The sequence below is a fragment of the Branchiostoma belcheri genome, unplaced genomic scaffold (assembly GCF_001625305.1).
Source record: "Branchiostoma belcheri isolate BF01 breed outbred unplaced genomic scaffold, Haploidv18h27 scaffold1, whole genome shotgun sequence".
NCBI lineage: Eukaryota > Metazoa > Chordata > Leptocardii > Amphioxiformes > Branchiostomatidae > Branchiostoma > Branchiostoma belcheri.
Window position 1 is genome coordinate 5,262,506 of NW_017802379.1, and position 17,748 is coordinate 5,280,253.

General features: G+C 41.3%; 1 protein-coding gene across 23 annotated transcripts in view; it reads left to right on the top strand.

Moving 5' to 3' along the window:
* Positions 1-17,748, top strand: part of LOC109464849 (autism susceptibility gene 2 protein-like) — a 205,740-nt gene that overhangs the window by 126,542 nt on the left and 61,450 nt on the right. For all 23 annotated transcript variants that reach the window (XM_019761970.1, XM_019761948.1, XM_019761942.1 and 20 more), the window contains one exon: positions 3,688-3,714. In XM_019761970.1, the coding sequence (XP_019617529.1) occupies positions 3,688-3,714 (27 nt within the window). The remainder of the gene's footprint in view (positions 1-3,687; positions 3,715-17,748) is intronic.

Genomic DNA, 17,748 nt, shown 5'->3' on the forward strand with positions numbered 1-17,748 from the left:
TTCCCATAGCGATGACCTTTAGCCTTTGATGGCAGCCATTAGCTTTGTGTTCCTTTGCCTGGTGCCATTATGCCTACAGGAGTCGCCAAGCGAGAAATTGTCATGGGAACATAGCAAGTGTAGACCCTGACCATCATATTTCCCCGGGAATGGCTATTGTGTGCCATGAGGAGCTTGCAAGGCATTATTTCCGGCTGTCACTGAGGAAAAAGTATGTGATTGTCTTGCAGCAATTTTTTGGCAATGGTGTATCTCTAACTTTTGACATATACTTGTATCTAGGTGCATAATTCATGATATTGGACAGGACAAGTTATCTGTATCTGTAAGTTATGTATATTTATATTAGATTTCTTAAAGGACATGAAGTGTCTTGGCGAATGTCTCCAGTTCCCACCTCTATTAGCTCCCTCCGGTATCTTTTGTAGCATCCAGAGATTCCTGACAGTTGACCGATTAGCTGTCATTGTTGCATGAAGCCAGCTTCCTTCATAATAAGGAGACAGATATCTTCCTGTTCCTCTCCCATCGCTCACGATTACTTCCCGTATCTTGTAATGTAGATTGAACATCCCTCAGCCCTTCCTGTTCCTTGTAGCGGACCGCGGCGGTGATGGGACGCTCCTGACAGCTACGAGCCATTAGCCATTGTCCTGGGTCAATTCCATCAGCGCAAACTAATTCCGGCTGTGTTCGGAGAGTTTCGGGGGCTCCTTGGGTCAGCGGTGTGTCCCGCTGATTTCTTCCCCAAGGTGGGGAGGGCGTGAGGAGCATGTTGATCTATGCTGGAGGGACTGGATATTTATGGTGCCAACAAATAGGACAGTGGAGCAATTAATCATGGGACATGCTGGGGATTGCTGGACGGGAGACTGAGAAGTATTGAAAGAAAACAGTTGGCAACCATCTGTCCCGGATTAAATTCTATTCTCATATCGACCGTGTGGCAAAATGTATAATAAAACAGTCAAATTTCGGTATTGCATTATCCCTCTGATACTGTTATTACTATACAAGAAGGAAAATGTGAAGCTATCCCTTTACAGTTGTGGACTTAATCACTTGTACTTTGCCCTTGTATGTCTACAAGGTCAAGTTTCTTCCCTGACATTTCAGGTAACCATAACAAGACAGGTGTGAGTTATTTGTGCTGACATCTGTCCCTGCAGAGTGGCTGATGGTTGACAGGTGGGACACCTTTAGACTAAACTTGCTGAAAACCTCAGACAGCAAGTGTTTAACTTGGTGTCTAGTTGCCTCCCAAAGACCTTGGAGACCTTTGGCTGCTGATCTTGAGCTAGTAGGCTGGTATAGTGTTTCAGGATATCTTTATGCTGTACTTGACCTTTGTATTTATATATATGAAGTTTATCTTTAAGCTATTTTTGACTTGTGCATATGTATCAAGTTCATAATTCTATCTTACTAGTTGACTAATTCCCCAAAGTGACATTGCTTTGTCACTTTTAAAGGCCGTGAAATGGAGAAAAATAAAGCTCTTTTCATGATAACGTGTCCTTGGCCCACTTTCCACAATGATGAATCCTTTATCATCGGACTTTTGTATCTACTTTGCGCTGTCAAGGAGAAAGGTATGAAAGAAGTGCTACTAAACATAAAACTGGTAGTTAAAATCTGGTGTAGGGTACGTTATATGTTGCTAGATACATGTATGAGAAAATAAATGGAGTACTTATCATAATACGCCTCTCCCTTCAAAACCATGCAGTAAGATGGGTGCAATCTGCTCAACATTTCAGTGAAAAGCTTTTGATCTGTGAAAGCCTCTGACCCAATTCTCATCATAGCTTCACAAGGCTAAGACCCCTGAGCTACTGCTTATCTCTGCCTGCTGATAAGATGAGGTGTGGAGTGAGGCGACCCAGGGCAGTCATCAGAGGCAGGCCTGTGGGGGGAAACTCTTATCACACAGAGAGATAACAGAGAAGGTGGTGATAAATGTGTGTATAAATGATCTCCATGTTATCCCCTCCTTTGGCAGTACACATTCTGAAGAGATACCAAAACATTGCTTTGATGCAAACTGCTTTTAGTTTTATCAGTAGCAAAATTGTTCTTTTATGTTGATGGCCACAGCTATTACCAGTTGTAGGAGGTGATGCTCTCTCTCAAGACAGTTACTGGTATTTTTAAATTCGTACTAACTGTCCAGATTGTGTTACTTGGAGATAAATGATTCTCTCCCAGGAATGCTATTAACAGTCTTATAGTGTCCTTGGGCTAAAATTTATCTGGATGGAGTGGAAATGAGAACCGTAATGAAATAAAGGTATGTATTAAATTCTGCCTCTAATCTTCCCACATCTTTTGCCTGAGGGTACGGAGCCTATCTCTTGGCAACATAAAAAAAGAAGAAAATTCACAACCGTTGGATGAAAAGGGAGGCAACATTTATCATAGCTTATCAGCTTCAGGGCTTGTTTAATGCCACCCACCTTCCGGAATAGTGTGAAAGATAGATGGTTCAATGTACGCTGGGTAAAAGTGGGAAAACTGACGTGAACAGAAAGATGTATCATTGTGTTTCTGAAAAAAATGTAAATGCTTTTGTAGGAAAGATTGGCTTCTACATGTATCTATTGACTACTGACAATAACAAAGTTTTCTCCTGTATTCCCTATGAATTTTCTGCTGCGAATGTCTAAAGTGAGAAACGGGTTTTAACAGAAAGGTTACGTTTCTAAAAAAAGTTGTTAGATGTTTTTAAAGAGATTGCTTCTAACAAATCTACCTACTAATGGCAAGATAAATTGTTTTCTGGCATTCCTTTTGAATCCCGTGTTATGAATGTGGATTTGGCTCATTTAGTATGATAATTGATGCTGATTATTATGATATATTGCATCCATTGATCTTATCTTGCCTTCCCTCTCAGCATATTGATAAGGAAGATACAAAGATATTGATTACCTATAGGTGAAAACTAGTGCCTGAAATATTACACAGCTTCTATAGATGACAGACTCTTTATGAGAATGATTGCTGTTCTTTATGCTTGGCCTACATAAGGAGGTTATTAGTCCACATAAAGATTTATAAAGCGTCTCTCCGAAAAATGATTTCAGATTCCAACAGCTGTTACCTCTCCCTCTGGCCCTGGTTCTGTCCAGTTACTTCCACTCTGTCTGTCTCACTTTGCCTTAATGCCTGATATCTGGTTTGACATGGGAAATAGGCCCACATTAGCCGGCATAATTGAAATGCAGTGTGAGTCGACCAGCATCCATCCAACCCGATTACAGTAATTCTCGCTGCCAAATAGTCTATGAAATGGCAAACGAGTATTGATGCAGGCCCTGGTAATAAAGAAGCCTGTTTCTTACACAAGCTCAATGCTGGTTTGTTTCCTTTTGTTTCCCAAGTATCCCAGCCATCACAATGTGTGTTATCCAGAAGACAATGATGTATAAATTTCATTATTTTGTCAATTATCTGCTTGCTTTCTTGCTGCAGCACATTAACACCTGCCATGTTGATTTTTCTTTTGTATTGTGTCAGCAATGAGTATCTGTTTCAAAAAAAGATTTATATGATAGAGAATGATAAATTGATCTGGAATGGCCCGTGCATACCCTTGTGGTCCACAATGTCATGGATGTTTTCTGCTCATTATCATGCATCCCAGAATTCCCTGCTCATGAATATTCATCTCTTGTGTTTCTACAGTGTGACAGTGAAAGTGAGGACGATCGGGTGAGTACTTTTTTTTCGACCTGCTTACACTTGCTCACACCACAACAAACATCACACGCTGCACTCACCCCGACAAAATGACACACCGTGACGTAACGTTAACAGAATATCTGTGTAGTGTTTGGCTTATGGGCACCCGTGGCAACTGAGTGGTGTTGGAGTGAATTTTTGTTCAGTCATCCATGGCTGCCCATAAGCCAGATGGAGTGGCCACTTGACTGTTGTTATGAATGAAGGCTGCATTGTACACACATCTTAAAAAAGCTCTTTACACAATACTTTTGCGTCCCCTTCAATGTTTGAGTGTGCTGCTTGTAGGCTGTTGGAAGCCCCTCGGCCGCACACTTCTGCCGATATTACAGTCCTGAGTGCTGCTGCACTTTCCTGGCTCTCCTGTCTGGCGTGAACGGTAAGTGCTCGCGGCGCTTGTTCTTCCTGTAAATTTATGTCCGACAGAGCGGAAGGGAAGCAGGAGGAAGGGAAGTTTTTTGCCACAATTATCTGCCGTGGAGCGCTCCCATTGTTCCCCTGAATGCATTGGTAACAGTACGGGAGCCGTGACTAACCGGGCTCTGTTACCCCATAATGCCTGCCTGCACCCTTCCTGTCCGGATCAGCAACCAATTCGCACCCCGCGGACGACCCTTGACCCCTATCTGGTCCGGTATTATCCGGCCTAGCGGGGGAGGTTGACACGGGACAATCTATGCGCTACCCAATATTCAAGCCGATAAAACAGCATATCCCCAAGCTTTCACCCAACCAAATCCGCCCCAAATTGATTCCATTTTCGATTTAATTAATTTCTTGCAGATGATGTTAGCTGGTGGAGGGTTGGCAAAGAACTGGCTTCCTTTCATGCGGATGAAATTTCAGGGTAGACTTGATACGTGATAAGCCTGACGAAAGGAGCATCCCCCTTCAGATACCATTAGCACTTAGGACGTTACAAGCAAAAGGAATCTGCGATCGATGTTCGGCAGTTACATGCTGTGTTGATTAAAGTTGATTCTTGTTTTGTTTCTACCTATATAGTCGATGGGTGAATACAGGTCAGTATACACATAGATAAAAAGGACCATATTTTGATTTTTCTGGGCATCTTATAAGATTATTGAAGAAGAAAATGCTTTACTTATTTGTTTTTTGTTGTATTCTTGCATATTTTATGACAGGTTAATTTACAACAGGTATGTAATCTGCCTCAACATCTTCAATTTCCTGTTCTCATCCTAATAGCGGATGACTGCTTTACCTTTGTATTACAACACAATTACATATAGGTCTCAGGCAAAGTCTCTTTACTGTTCACTATTATGCCAGACAACAATTGGGTGATCTCCACCTAATTTCTGTAGACTTATTTCTTTTGACAGCTGTAATTCCAATGGGTCAGAAGGTAGTCAGATTAAATGATGTTTTAGAGAACAATTTTTGCTCTGTGAAAGTAGTTGTTATTGGCATTAAGTCTTCATGTTATTCATGCTATTCAGGAAGGGAAACCATCACACTTTATAGTGCCTTTTTATATCGTAAGTGTTTATTTTCTATCTAGTGCAATTCTACAAAACAAGCGATCAACTTGTATTTGCCCACATCACTTTTATAGGAGTAGGCTGAAACTTTATGTGACATTCAGCGGGAAGAAATAAAAACAGAGTGAAATTGCTTTACATTCTCCAGGGAAGCACAATGCGAAAATTGTTAATGGAATCAAACATAAAGATATTACTAGATTACATGGGTGGTGTAGAATAATGTCACAACTTCAATCAGACGACAAAATAATATTACATGCAATTTCCCGAATCATATAGCTATTCTCAGATACTTAAGTACAAAGGAAACTTTTTACAAGATCACCTTTTGGAAAGATGCATCCATTTGTTAATCATCATAGATACATTAAGACGTTACATTTTGGCCATTGGAAAATCATGCCCCCCCCCCTTCAGTACATTACGATAAATGTAGAAACTTTTGTTGTGGTTTCATTTTTGTGGTTTTTGCCGTGACCTCTTATAGCATGCACAAATATGTTTTATAGTTCTACTGTACTACAAAATTGCTTCAACCACGAACTTAAATAATGCAAAAACCTCCTTTACCCTCCTACAGTAAAATAAAACTACTGCAAAGGTAAATCCATTTACTGTACAATTATCCTTGTAACGCGTGTGTTCTCTCCACCTGCCTTGGTCTTGTTGACGATATCATCTCGTACAGGTTATACACAACCATGACTTCTCACATGCTTCCCATTTACCCACTGAGAATAGAACACTTTCTAATTAAAACACAAATTTGTCCCCCACTTTCACTCAATTAGTGAGAGTGCTCCTGACTCAGCCCCAGGAGGTGGTGTCTGCTCCAGGGTCCCCTCCCCTGGGACCTCGCTGAAAGATTAATTTGGAAGGAATTAAGGGTTAATGTGCTGTAATTCCCTTGGCAAAATAGGGAACAAATGTCGTGATATCAAATTCAGTCCTCTGGGGGACCCCAGTGTAATTTAGCTGGTAAATAACATGCACAGAAGCTGCCTGTCTGGTCCCCCGAGTCTACTTTACATAAACACCTAGCCACAGAAAGCTGTTCTCTTTTCATATCCAGGCTGGTAGTGATGTTCTTTTGGAGGAATATTTATGACCTAGGTCTCAGTGGGAGAAGGCACAATTGGTGATGCACCTGCCAATGTTTTTTTTTTGTGTGCCACTGCTGTATATTAGAAGCTGTTGTGTTGTTGAAATTACAACAAGGATAATCCTGTAATCCAGGGAGATTAAGTCTTGAAGTTCATGTGTAAATAAGGTATGAATATTATATTGTCATAAAACCTAGGATGGAAATTTTAAGTACTAGACATATAGCTTGGTATTTTGCATTCAATTCAGCTTCCATCGTATTGTCTTAAATTTGCTAAATAGATGTCAGCAGATGTAACAATTTGTATCATTTATCTGGAATCTTTTTCATCCCAGGACAGTATGAACTTGCAAATATACTTTGGGTCACATAGCCATAGAGGTAGATACGGTAAAGTCTTTGATGATGGAGCACTGTTTTAAAAAGCTCCCCCTGTCATCATGGTTGGCAAGAAAGGAACTGCAGCTTGTAGCTCCCCAGAGGATGGATGTGTTTAACTCTACCCTTCTCATGTTCAGGGAGATTGCCAGAGAGTCACGACCAGCTTAATCATTCTCGCTCGCCATATCATCAAAACCTAGACAGCATTACCAATGAGAGGTGCATATTTCATGGGATCAAGGCAGCAATTTTGACGCGGCGCAAATTTAGAATAAATCCTAGTGGGGCTACAGCGGGTTTAGCCAGAGAGGTGTGAGAGACAGGCAGAGCTAGCGGGGCTTAGTTGGAGATTTGAGAAAATGTTGCATAATCTGTCAAGATGGATGGCGATCTCCACATCGGAGACAAGAGGTTGTGAGGGAAAGTTGTACAAGAGAGGATTGCAGTCAGAAACTTGAATCCACAATATAAGCAAGACGAAGGTTCCCTCCCTGGGAATAAATCCTGTACAATTTGCCAACATGAAAGTATATGTAGAGTTTGTAGACATGATGTAGTACTGTCTTTTGTTGAAGTTGCTTCATTAAGAACTTTCTATGTAAATTCCCTCACAGGAATGCAACAATCAGTGACATGAGATTTAACTTGAAAAGAATTTTAAGCAAATGTAGTTACCAATACGAAGGGTTGTGTGGAAATGAGTCAAAATGGCTGAACAAGTAATTTTGACAGAAATATAAATACTCCATAGATAGAAACCCACCCAGGTTGCGGTGTGGTTTATAAAATCCTTGGTAACCACTTTTTTTCGTCTCCCGTATGCCCGTGCAGATACCTAAGAACTGCAAACAGGAGAAATGTAACACTGGATTGGGAATAATCCTAGACATTTCTCCAACTGTCAACACAAGTCCTTCCCTGCTTTACAGAAAGTCCAGGGCATTGGTCGTCTATTCTTACAGTGTTTACCCAGACGTCATTAGTGTCTGAGCCTAAATCCTCCAACACACTAAAGACTGGCACTGTGATGCCTTTGCTCTTTAATCAGGGATAAGAAAAGGGTAAAATGTAAAGACTTAAATCTGTCTTCTCTGCCTAGAATCTGGGTAAAGCCAGCTTGGAGTATGCCCAGATTCCTCAGTCTTGTGGTAGATGTCAATGGTTTCATTTTTCAAAGCATATTAAGCAGTAGTCCATTTGGTGATGAAAGCTGAGATGGGTAACCTATTTTTTTTACAGAAGTAGGTAACATCTGTGTCCCTAATATCACCACGGTCCATAATATCGCCACCTTGAGAAAAAGTGTGCTTAAAGATATTTTTACTGCAACATACCCTAGGTATGTACATTTGATGTGTGAAGGAGTGCATACCAATAGTATGTTGTAGTAAAAATATCTTAAAGCACACTATTTCTCAAGATGGCGATATTATGGACCGCGGTGATATTATGGACATGGATGTTAAACTGCAAAAGTAACCTTTTAGCGACCAATAAAAGTAACTTTATAGCCACCCGAAAAATAACTTTTTAGCTACCAGTAAAGCATTGGAAGATTTAACCCAAGACTACTGTACCTGGAGACTATACAGTCTGTTCATTGGTTTAGATTAATGTAGTATCAAATGTGTTAATTTGTTTTATGTTCCAATCCAGTCTATACCTTATTCATGAATCTTTACCAACAAAGCAGTTAGATCCAACTCTAGTGCAACTCAAGTGTTAAATATACAAAATGTTACTTGATGTTTTCATAAAGACATCTATAAGATTAATTGATTTACATTGAGTCATTTTTTTAATACCTTATACTCTGTGGTACATTTATTGTTTAACCTATACCTTGCTATTCTTACAGTAATCAAAACAAAGTTTTGTACACAAAGGAGCACTTGGCAGTGAGAACGTTAAAGCTCATAATTTCCCATGTCATGTGTTGTAATAAGGACTTTAACTTGTTTTATAGCCTACTTAATGCCTAAATCCTTCTGACTCCTCAAATTACTGCACCCTAATTTTCCTTAATCTCCGCTCATTTGCTTTAATGAGTTTATGGGAAGCGTATCGCAAATTTGCCAACAAACAGCATTCGTCTGTGTCCCTTCCAATTTTACACCTCTTCATCACATTAAGGCGGAAACAATCACAGCCATATTGGAGTAGTTCCTTCCATATGAATCTTAATGTCGCCAATATTGGAAATTTGGAGAAAAGTACATCCAGAAAGGCAGTTCATACTCAACAGTTGCTTATTATGCTGTGATGGATTGAAAGGTACCAACAGTTCTAGAAAGACCAAAAGAAAATTTGACCTTGCTTTTTCAATGAGTTCTTCATCAGCAACTAAGCCTGTCACATTCACTACCAAGCTTCATCCCAAGTAATTTATTTTCACCGGAAAAATCCATCATCTCATGATCAATATAATTGCGACTCCCCCAGCGACTATGTTTGGTTGCAATAAGGTTATTTTAAATTTCCGGCGTGCTTACCTAGTTTACCTGAAACATTATCCGTAATTTTTCAGCTTGCTGTCATCTATCACCGTCGTTCTTGTTTCCGAGTTCTGCTTGTCTCAGTTCCACTTGTCTTTGGTCGCAAATCTGCCGTAATTTAGACCAGAGTTTTTGGCAGCACTAGAGGATGCACGGCTTGATTACGACCCAATCCGCTCATATTTCTTCATCAGCGGAAATTACACCAGGGTCACCTTTCCTGGCAGAACCTATCTGCAAGCTGAGGGAAGCTTCCGTGGAGACAGTAACAGAACGTCTCTTAGGCATGATCTTTCCTCCTTTGAACTGAAACTTCTGACACATTCTATTGTACTTTAAATTTGATCCTTCATCAACCAAATCTACTACATGTAAAGATAGTAATTCAATGGTTGAAAATGAAATTTTCACACAAGAAAGTGTCTCAAAAAAAGTTATAGCCATCTTGGCTTATTGGCCTATTGCCAACATTCTCAGCAAATGGTCATTCTTAAAATTCTATACAAACCAGCAACTGAGTTGTTCCATGGGCATATTTTAGAGGCCTCCAAACATTTGTATATGTTTTTGTAAGTCATAAAAATAATGGTTGGTTTGTACTTACCTTATGATATTGGCAGGTTGAAAATGTCATTCAACAAAAGTAATCGGAGTTATTTTATGATTTTGTCATTTTAAGTGAAAGATTGATTGCTGCGATTGGCTCATCTCTGATGATCAAAGACAGGTTCTGAATATTTCATCTCATAAAGGGCACAGGATTAGTATGATCATTAGGGTATTTGTAGCAATATCTGCTTCATTTTATCCTTTCATTACAGGAAAACATCAACCCCTAGGGGGTTTCTAAGTTACAAGTTCAGCATATAATGTTCAATATCATTGCCAAGAAGACATCAAAGACAGCTGTCCCACTTGCAAAAGCACTATGACATAGATGGCATTAATACTGATTCATTCTCCCCTGTGGTATGTTTTGATTTATCTCATTCTGTTAGAAAATTGACTTATAAGTACTTGCATGCAGTGGTGTTGGAATTGTGTCAGAAGTGCCAACTTTAACACTCATTTTCTTCCACTCCCCTTCCTCCTTTGAAGTGATACACCAAGCTCTCAGGAACAATCAGATTACCAGAAAATCTGGTTCCAGTTTATTCAGTTTAGAGCCATGCATTTTGCCGCTATCTTTGTATCAAAAAGAATTGTTTTTGAGACACAGTGTCCACACTTGCAACACGCCACTGCCATGTCTCCTTGGCTTGTCCAGGGACATCCGTCTCACTGTACGTCCAACGAACAAGGGAGCCACACTCCACTCATTTGAATATTGTTGACTTTGCTCAGGATCACTCGGAGATGGTGTCCAAAATGACTTACCCCTCCATGCCCTCTGGAAATCCCTTCTCTTTAATCTTTTATATCCCTTGCTGCCGAGTTAACTACTGCTGCCCCTGTGGTGCACCCATCCATCCATCATCACCATGCCGCAGGCAACGCGGTGAGACGGGGCAGTACCGTACAGATTGGGGTCAAATCCGGCCTGACACCCATTTCCCCCCTGCCACTCACGGCCGGCATTACAGCCCAAGGTGCCCATTCAGTCCCGCATATCTCGGACTAATATCACCTCCAGGGAGATCCTGTCTTTGTGAGGCTTCCGCAGAGCAAATTCTCGTGGGATCAGCAGGGAAAAAGTAATCAGTGAAAGCCAGTGGATTGGGGTCAAACTTCATGGTCACTGCCATTTCCAAGTCAGTGTCCTCTCGCTACATGAGAATCAGCAGAACCTGAGACATTGTCAGCATTCTATCTGTTTTACAGACTTCAGAAATAATATACAGATAGAATGGAAGTCTTTGCATGTGCACAGGTATAAGTGGTCAGCGAAAGACACCATGAGTCCAAGAGATGCAGTTTATGTCAATTAGAACAGGGGAAGTCCACTACTGCTACTGTATGCTGGGACACAATATGTTGGGGGCAAAAATTGAAGGGAATGTATAGAAAGATGACAAAGTTTGCATGAAGACCCTTACTGCTGACCACTTGAGTTGTAGAGTCTGAAGTAGAGAGCCAAAAGGCAGGTATGGAGGTACCCAAGTCATCCTAACATGCTTTGAGTAGGTTTTGGAGATACAAAGGTGACAATAAGTCAAAAGCAACCAGGCAAGGTGCTATTATTTTAGAAAGATGTAAATGTGTATAAAATGATATTGGCCCAGCATGGCGGACTGATCGGTATTGTACTGTTGGATTGGGGGCAACCTGGTCCTGACACTCATTTATACTGGTCAGACTTGGACAATATTAGGGCCTGGGGGTGGTCATCAGTACTGGTGAATGGTTAGAGAGTGTGCAAAATCCTTACATAATGGTGCTGCTGGGTGCTCTGTTCTGTTTTCAGTTCTCAAGCCAATGTTACCTGTGGCAAATAGTGACAGTTTTCAGTGGAAGGCATTTCAGCACCATGGAAAATGACGGTTTTCAGTCAAATAGTCTCAGATAGGATTGCAGACCACATGCTCTCCCATAGGCTTTATGTTGTTCTAATAGTCACACAGTCCAGATTTCTTAACTTTTAATATGTCAAGACTTTATTAGATCAAATCAGCTGAATGTGACTTGGCAATTTTTTCTGTTTCAAAGCAAAGTTTTCATATTGGTGCCATTGGAAAGTTTTTCAGTACCAGCCTTCATAAGAAAAAACAGTTAACTTTACTGCCAAACTTTTGCATACTCAAAGTGGCAGAAATATTAGGTACGGGACTGCCTCCACAAAGTGAAACCATGCAGCTAATTGATTTATTCCGTTTTCCAGTCCTGTAAAGTTAGCCATGCATTGTGTTGTACACTGTGTGCAGATCCCAGGTGTCGGCTGTGCCTCTGCGTGCTTCCTCTGTGCACTCTCAGCACCTTATCGCTTTCACGGTGTAACCAAGCAGCTTATTCATTAATTGCTGTAAATTCTGATTAATTGCGTGCGCGACGTGCCGTCCCTCCTTATATCGGCGTTTGAAAAATCCCCATTGTGTGTTTTCGTGATTTGTTCCGCGTCTTAGCTGCTCTTTTCGTCCCCTCATCAGTTTCCACGGTTTAGCCATCCTATTAATTATCGCTTTTAATACTGCAAATATGTTGCATCCTGCCAATCTGTCATAAATATTAATAATCTCCACATATTTAGCACCGCAGAGGGAACCCGGGATCGAACCTGGTAGTAAATTATTTAGCGGGTGGTTAATCTTGCATTCCCAGATGTGCCGAAGGAAGCTGTGGATGAAAAGTAATCAGGGAGGCAGGAAGCGGGGGGATTGGCAGCGACATCCCTATCATCCTCCGCGATATTTTACTCCCTGAACTACTATTGTGGCGGATTTAGCGCCGAGTACGACCTAGATATCATCTCATCACGTAGGCTTTCAAGACAGAGTAGGCTCAGTTCTGGCCTATGAAAAAGCATGATGGATGCCGAGTGCTTTGGGGAAAAACCCATGATTAATTTGTGACTACTTTTTCTTTTGTCGTACTTAAGGACAGCTAAAGATTGCAGCGACAGCCATATATATCACGTCTTTGCAGGAGCCATCTTATGTGCTTTGCCTCCAGTTGAAAATTGGTAACAATAAATTGCAAGCCTACTTTTTTGTTGTACGCATACATTGCAAAAGTTACAGACTTACTCCACTGTAACACCATGAAACCTAAAGAAAAATGAAATTAAAACCCCCTGGCTGAAAAAGGCAAAGGAAACAAGATAAAGATTCACATCTTTAATACTGACAAATGTTAGACTGCCAGTTCAATTTTTATTTTTGTCTGTCAAATTGACCAAACCTAAGGTGATGGACATTATGTACCTACTGAAGTGTTATCAACATTCCATTCATGTAGCATCAGGTAATAATGCAGTTTCAGCCATAACCAGATTAGCATATCTCCCCTGCTGGCACCACTCCTGAATTATGCACAAATTTGGTGATTTCTGTTTTATCTCCCTCATAACATCGCGATAGCCCCGCAGCGACTGCGCCAAATCTGCAGGATCTATCTCCCCATCCTTACAAATGGCGTATATTTCCACATAATCTGGTTTAACTCCAAGTGAGCGATAAAATGCGGGGCGAAAAGTGGTGATAGGTACTTGTGTTCTGCTGACAGGGAGATCACATGATAGGACAAGTCCCGAGGGGGTAATAATTTCGGAAATCTTATCTCGGAAGTGTTATGGATGGTTTGAGTTTAGAGGAAAAATCGACAGCCATATGTGCCACCTTCCAGTGAAAGCCCCATTGTATTACTCTTGTTCAACTGCGCCAGAGAATAACTGTTTCTCAACTTGCGCACCATCTCATATGAAAGGATTTATCGTCGCAGATAAAATCAAATTTTCCTATAAGTGTTGGTGTTACAAAAGGCGGTTTTACCAGTAATCTTATTCCGCTAGCTATCGTTTCATTAGAAGCTGAATGGGCAATAAAAGTAAAATGTGACCTGACCTTGGTATTGGAAATTGTAACTTAAAGCCCTTCTTTAAATTTCATCATCCTGTAATCGTCTTGGAGATGAAATACAGGGGATAAGTTTAGCGTAGTGCACTTCAGGGTAAAGGCGTGATCCCAGAGGGATATATCAAGTTCTACCGTTGTATCCGGGGAGAGGCACGCCCAATGTAAGGTATCTTTTCTGGGTAGGAAGCAGGCTGTTGGGTGCCCTGAACAGACCTATTACAGCAAAACGCTGCTCTCATTACACAGCAGCCTGCCATAGGGCTCCCCGGGGAACACGCACGCCATTTTATAAATCTTTAATAAAAATCATCTATTATTTCTGGTTTTCATCTGCCTGCCTATTATCAGGAAAACGCATTAGCTGGCGGTAATGGCGCACTTATTATTGCGGCTGTTTCGGGATGGAGGCACATACGGGGGAGAATTAATGTGTATACTTCATTAATTATATTGAACACGCGGCACAGATTCCCAGGTTTTTCATCTACGCAATTCCCGCCGGCGGAAACTGATGCCTTTAATACGTTAGAACTCATTTGCCCCAGTTATCTGTCTAAATTATTGAAAATTGCCAAATTTATTTGTCAATTTCCTTGCCCGTTTCAATCAGGCAACACCTTTGTCTTGATTTCCGAGACGTGTGGTAAATGCGAGTGCCATCAGGCTGCCATGAGAATGTATGGAAACCATCTCTTCATGTGATTATTCTTGATTTGAAGGGAAAATTAACACTAACTCAGAAAACCCCATCCAAGGCTGGGCTGCAAATTAAATGGCTCGAGCAACTGACAGGTTCAGTGTAGGCAAATAAAGAAGCGGTTCTGTTTGAAAACCATGGCTTTGTTTCTTTGTTTTTAAGTGCTCCAAAAAGGGTAAAGTATAGCGGGGAAAATATAAAAGCAACAAAGAATTTTTAGGTCTGACTTTCATCAGTTCAATTCAGCTTTTTGGGTGAAAACTGCTTCTCATATAGAATATTTTTGTATTTTCATCTTTCAGCATTTTGTTTTAGAAAGGAGGCAGTTGTTTTACCAACTGTACTCAAGTGTTTCCCTATAGAAACAGATGGGGAAAAATATTGATTGAAGTATGATGCGGTCTAGCGGAAAAGTTGTTTTCTTAGGATGCCCTTTCACTGAGCTTATCTTCAGTGCTTATTCCCTGAGCTTGAAAGCCTTGTGCTATCAAACAGGGTCTTACACTGAAAAGGTTGAAGGAAAAGTACACTGTGGTAGGTCCAGCGCAAACAGAGCAAAGAAAGGGAGGTTTAACATACCACGTTTGCACTGCGTCCTTGTCTTACGTCTTATCACGCATATCTTCGCCCCAGTTCCAACACAAACCTAAATCTTTAAAGCTGTTTGCCGACCCTTGTGCACTGTCCAGCTATCAACGGAAACCGCCAACGAACCTTTTCATGTACATTTCAGTGACTTCCGCTTTCTTTGATAGATGTGAACTACTGCACTTTGTAGACTCCAGATAGGAGTATCATTAACAGTTGTAGTGTTGATTTTAGGACAGGAACATGTGCAAAGATTTGAAAACGCCCACTACTTTATTTCTGTTGTACATTGTTGGGAATCACTTGAACTTTGGCATTCAGTAGGTGATGTGAACCAGTGGAAGGATTTGAGCCAGCCCAACTGGCACTGTTATCAGCTATGTTGAATAGCTGGTAATGTGTTAGGCTGTTTGCCCTACTGAGGGCTTAATTGGGCCTGTGTTTGTCTTGGGGAGATGCTATCTGGCTGCTTGTCAGTCAGACAGCTCCCACCTGCACTGTGCTGTCCTGACTACACAATGTGCCAGCAGTCACTCTGAACTGTAGATAACCAAGTGTCAGTGTATGTCCAATCAGCCGCTATAGAGTGCTAGTCACATCAGGAATATTTACATGCAGAACAGGTCTTGGAGGTGTGTAGCTTTACTGAGAGAGTCAGCACAAGTTTGCATTTGTACCTCATGCTGTAGAGAGGAGAGTCAGTCTCCAGTGACCTAGAACAGGTAAGCTCTCTACTTATACTATAGAAAGGTTTGACTCCAGTTTTTGTTGTATTCCTCAGCAGTTGTGTTAGTTGTAGGAACACAAACTGTTGTTGCATCACGTTCAGAAGGCAGAAGGAGGAAAGATAAAGTGGAAAATCCACCTGCTTTCTTGTAATGACTCCCCAGGGACCTGCTATCACCAGTTTACCCAGGGGAACAGGTCAGAGGAGCTGGGAATGTGAAGATATTTGGGAATGTCCGCCTGCCTGCACACATTGAGAGGAAAGACAGCTGTCAAAGTAACTCTAACATTCCTGGGGATATGAAGGCCTCCAAATTATGTTGAGCCTCCCTCCTGACATATTGCGACAACATTTGAGCGTCGACATGACAACAACAGATTCAGAGGCACGTCCCCTAGCCTTGTGTGGTAGGGTGTTGATACCGCTGATTTGAAGACTGGGTTTGGTGCATGAACACAACAGCTTAGTTGCCATGTTCAGAGCATGTTTTACATTCCACTATACAGGGTATCCACTTCTGTCCATGTGAAGGCTGAATGTGTGGGATTAACCCAATGATCTGGTAAGCTTTAGGGGAACAAATGTCATGCAGCTGGGGTGTAGCCTCTGTGACCTCCATGACTTGTGGAGGGAAAAGGTCACCAAGGTCAAACATGGCTGCTTCCAGTAGGGTGAAGTAACTGAGCGAGCACAGGGGAAGACAAGCGTGTTCTGAATTCTGGTAAGCCAGCTAAAATTGGTCAATGCCAATATAGTTTATCTCATCTGGCCAGAAACATTTCTTTTTTTAGAGTTAGACAAGCAAAAACAACCAAGAGATAAAACTCGTAGAAGTTTTTGCTGTACATAGTATCAAAAGATGTTTTGCAAAAGAACTACTGGAGTATAGAGTGAATTTGCACAACTGTTGTGCATGTGTGGCATTGTATGTAACTGAATCTTCTAGCAGGTCATGTTATGTGAAGAGGCGGTTAGATTTACTTGCGTGGCACTTGACCATGATGGAGGGTGATGGCCCAGAATGTTAACCATGTATTATGTGATAGATTTGCCACATGCTCAGCTGGTAGCAGTGAATAATGCTGACTGACATGTGCTGCTATAAATTGAAGGGGGGAAAATGCTGGTCAGCATTCATGTATTGATTCTTGGCACATTCTGGAAAACACGGTGAAGGTCACAAGATTTGTATCTGATTCAAAACTATATAGAATGGACTCTTTAATGCTACCTAGCCCTTTAGAAAGTTTATTCTCTTTCCCAATCAACAACTTACTGATTTGCGATTGTTGCCTTCAAAAACAAGTCAGCTGAATATTTTTATTGATAACTATGTTTATTTCATATAGATACCACCCACCCATACCACTTCTCAGTTACAGCATAGCTATTCTAGTTCCACAATTTATGACCAACACACTTGTCTATGCAATCCAACACTTCTACTGTATTCCCAGGCTGCTGGGGACAAGTAGTGAATAGCTATATTTACATGTTGTACTTGTTTCTTGGATTGACCCCTGAGCCCCAGTCCTGTGAGTTATGTTCACTGGGAGCAGCTGGTAAAACAGGAGGAAGGTTGGACATGGGTTACTGTGCAGGGGATATGTCATGTCTGAAGGAAAGGGGATACCGGCTCTGCCTTGTGCTGGGTCTAGGGGGAGGTAGCCTTGGTGGGAAGCTGTCTGATGTGGGGAAAAGAAAGCTGTTCATGGCCTGGTAAGTTTTGTAAAATTCTTGTAATTGTCTCTATGTATGTATAGAGTATAAAATGTTATAGCATTTCGGTAGTTGTGGTTGTACACTGCAGCTAGAAGTCTGCCTTCTGTATGTATGTCTGTTCGAGTGATAGCGCACTGGGACTGGGGGATGTGAAATCTGTGGCCATGTCAGCTTAGCAGCATGAGGAATGTGAGCAGGATCAGGTGGGTTAATACACCTGTCTTATCTGGACATTTCTGGACTCCAACTGGGCAGTTCCTCATACCCTTGGCA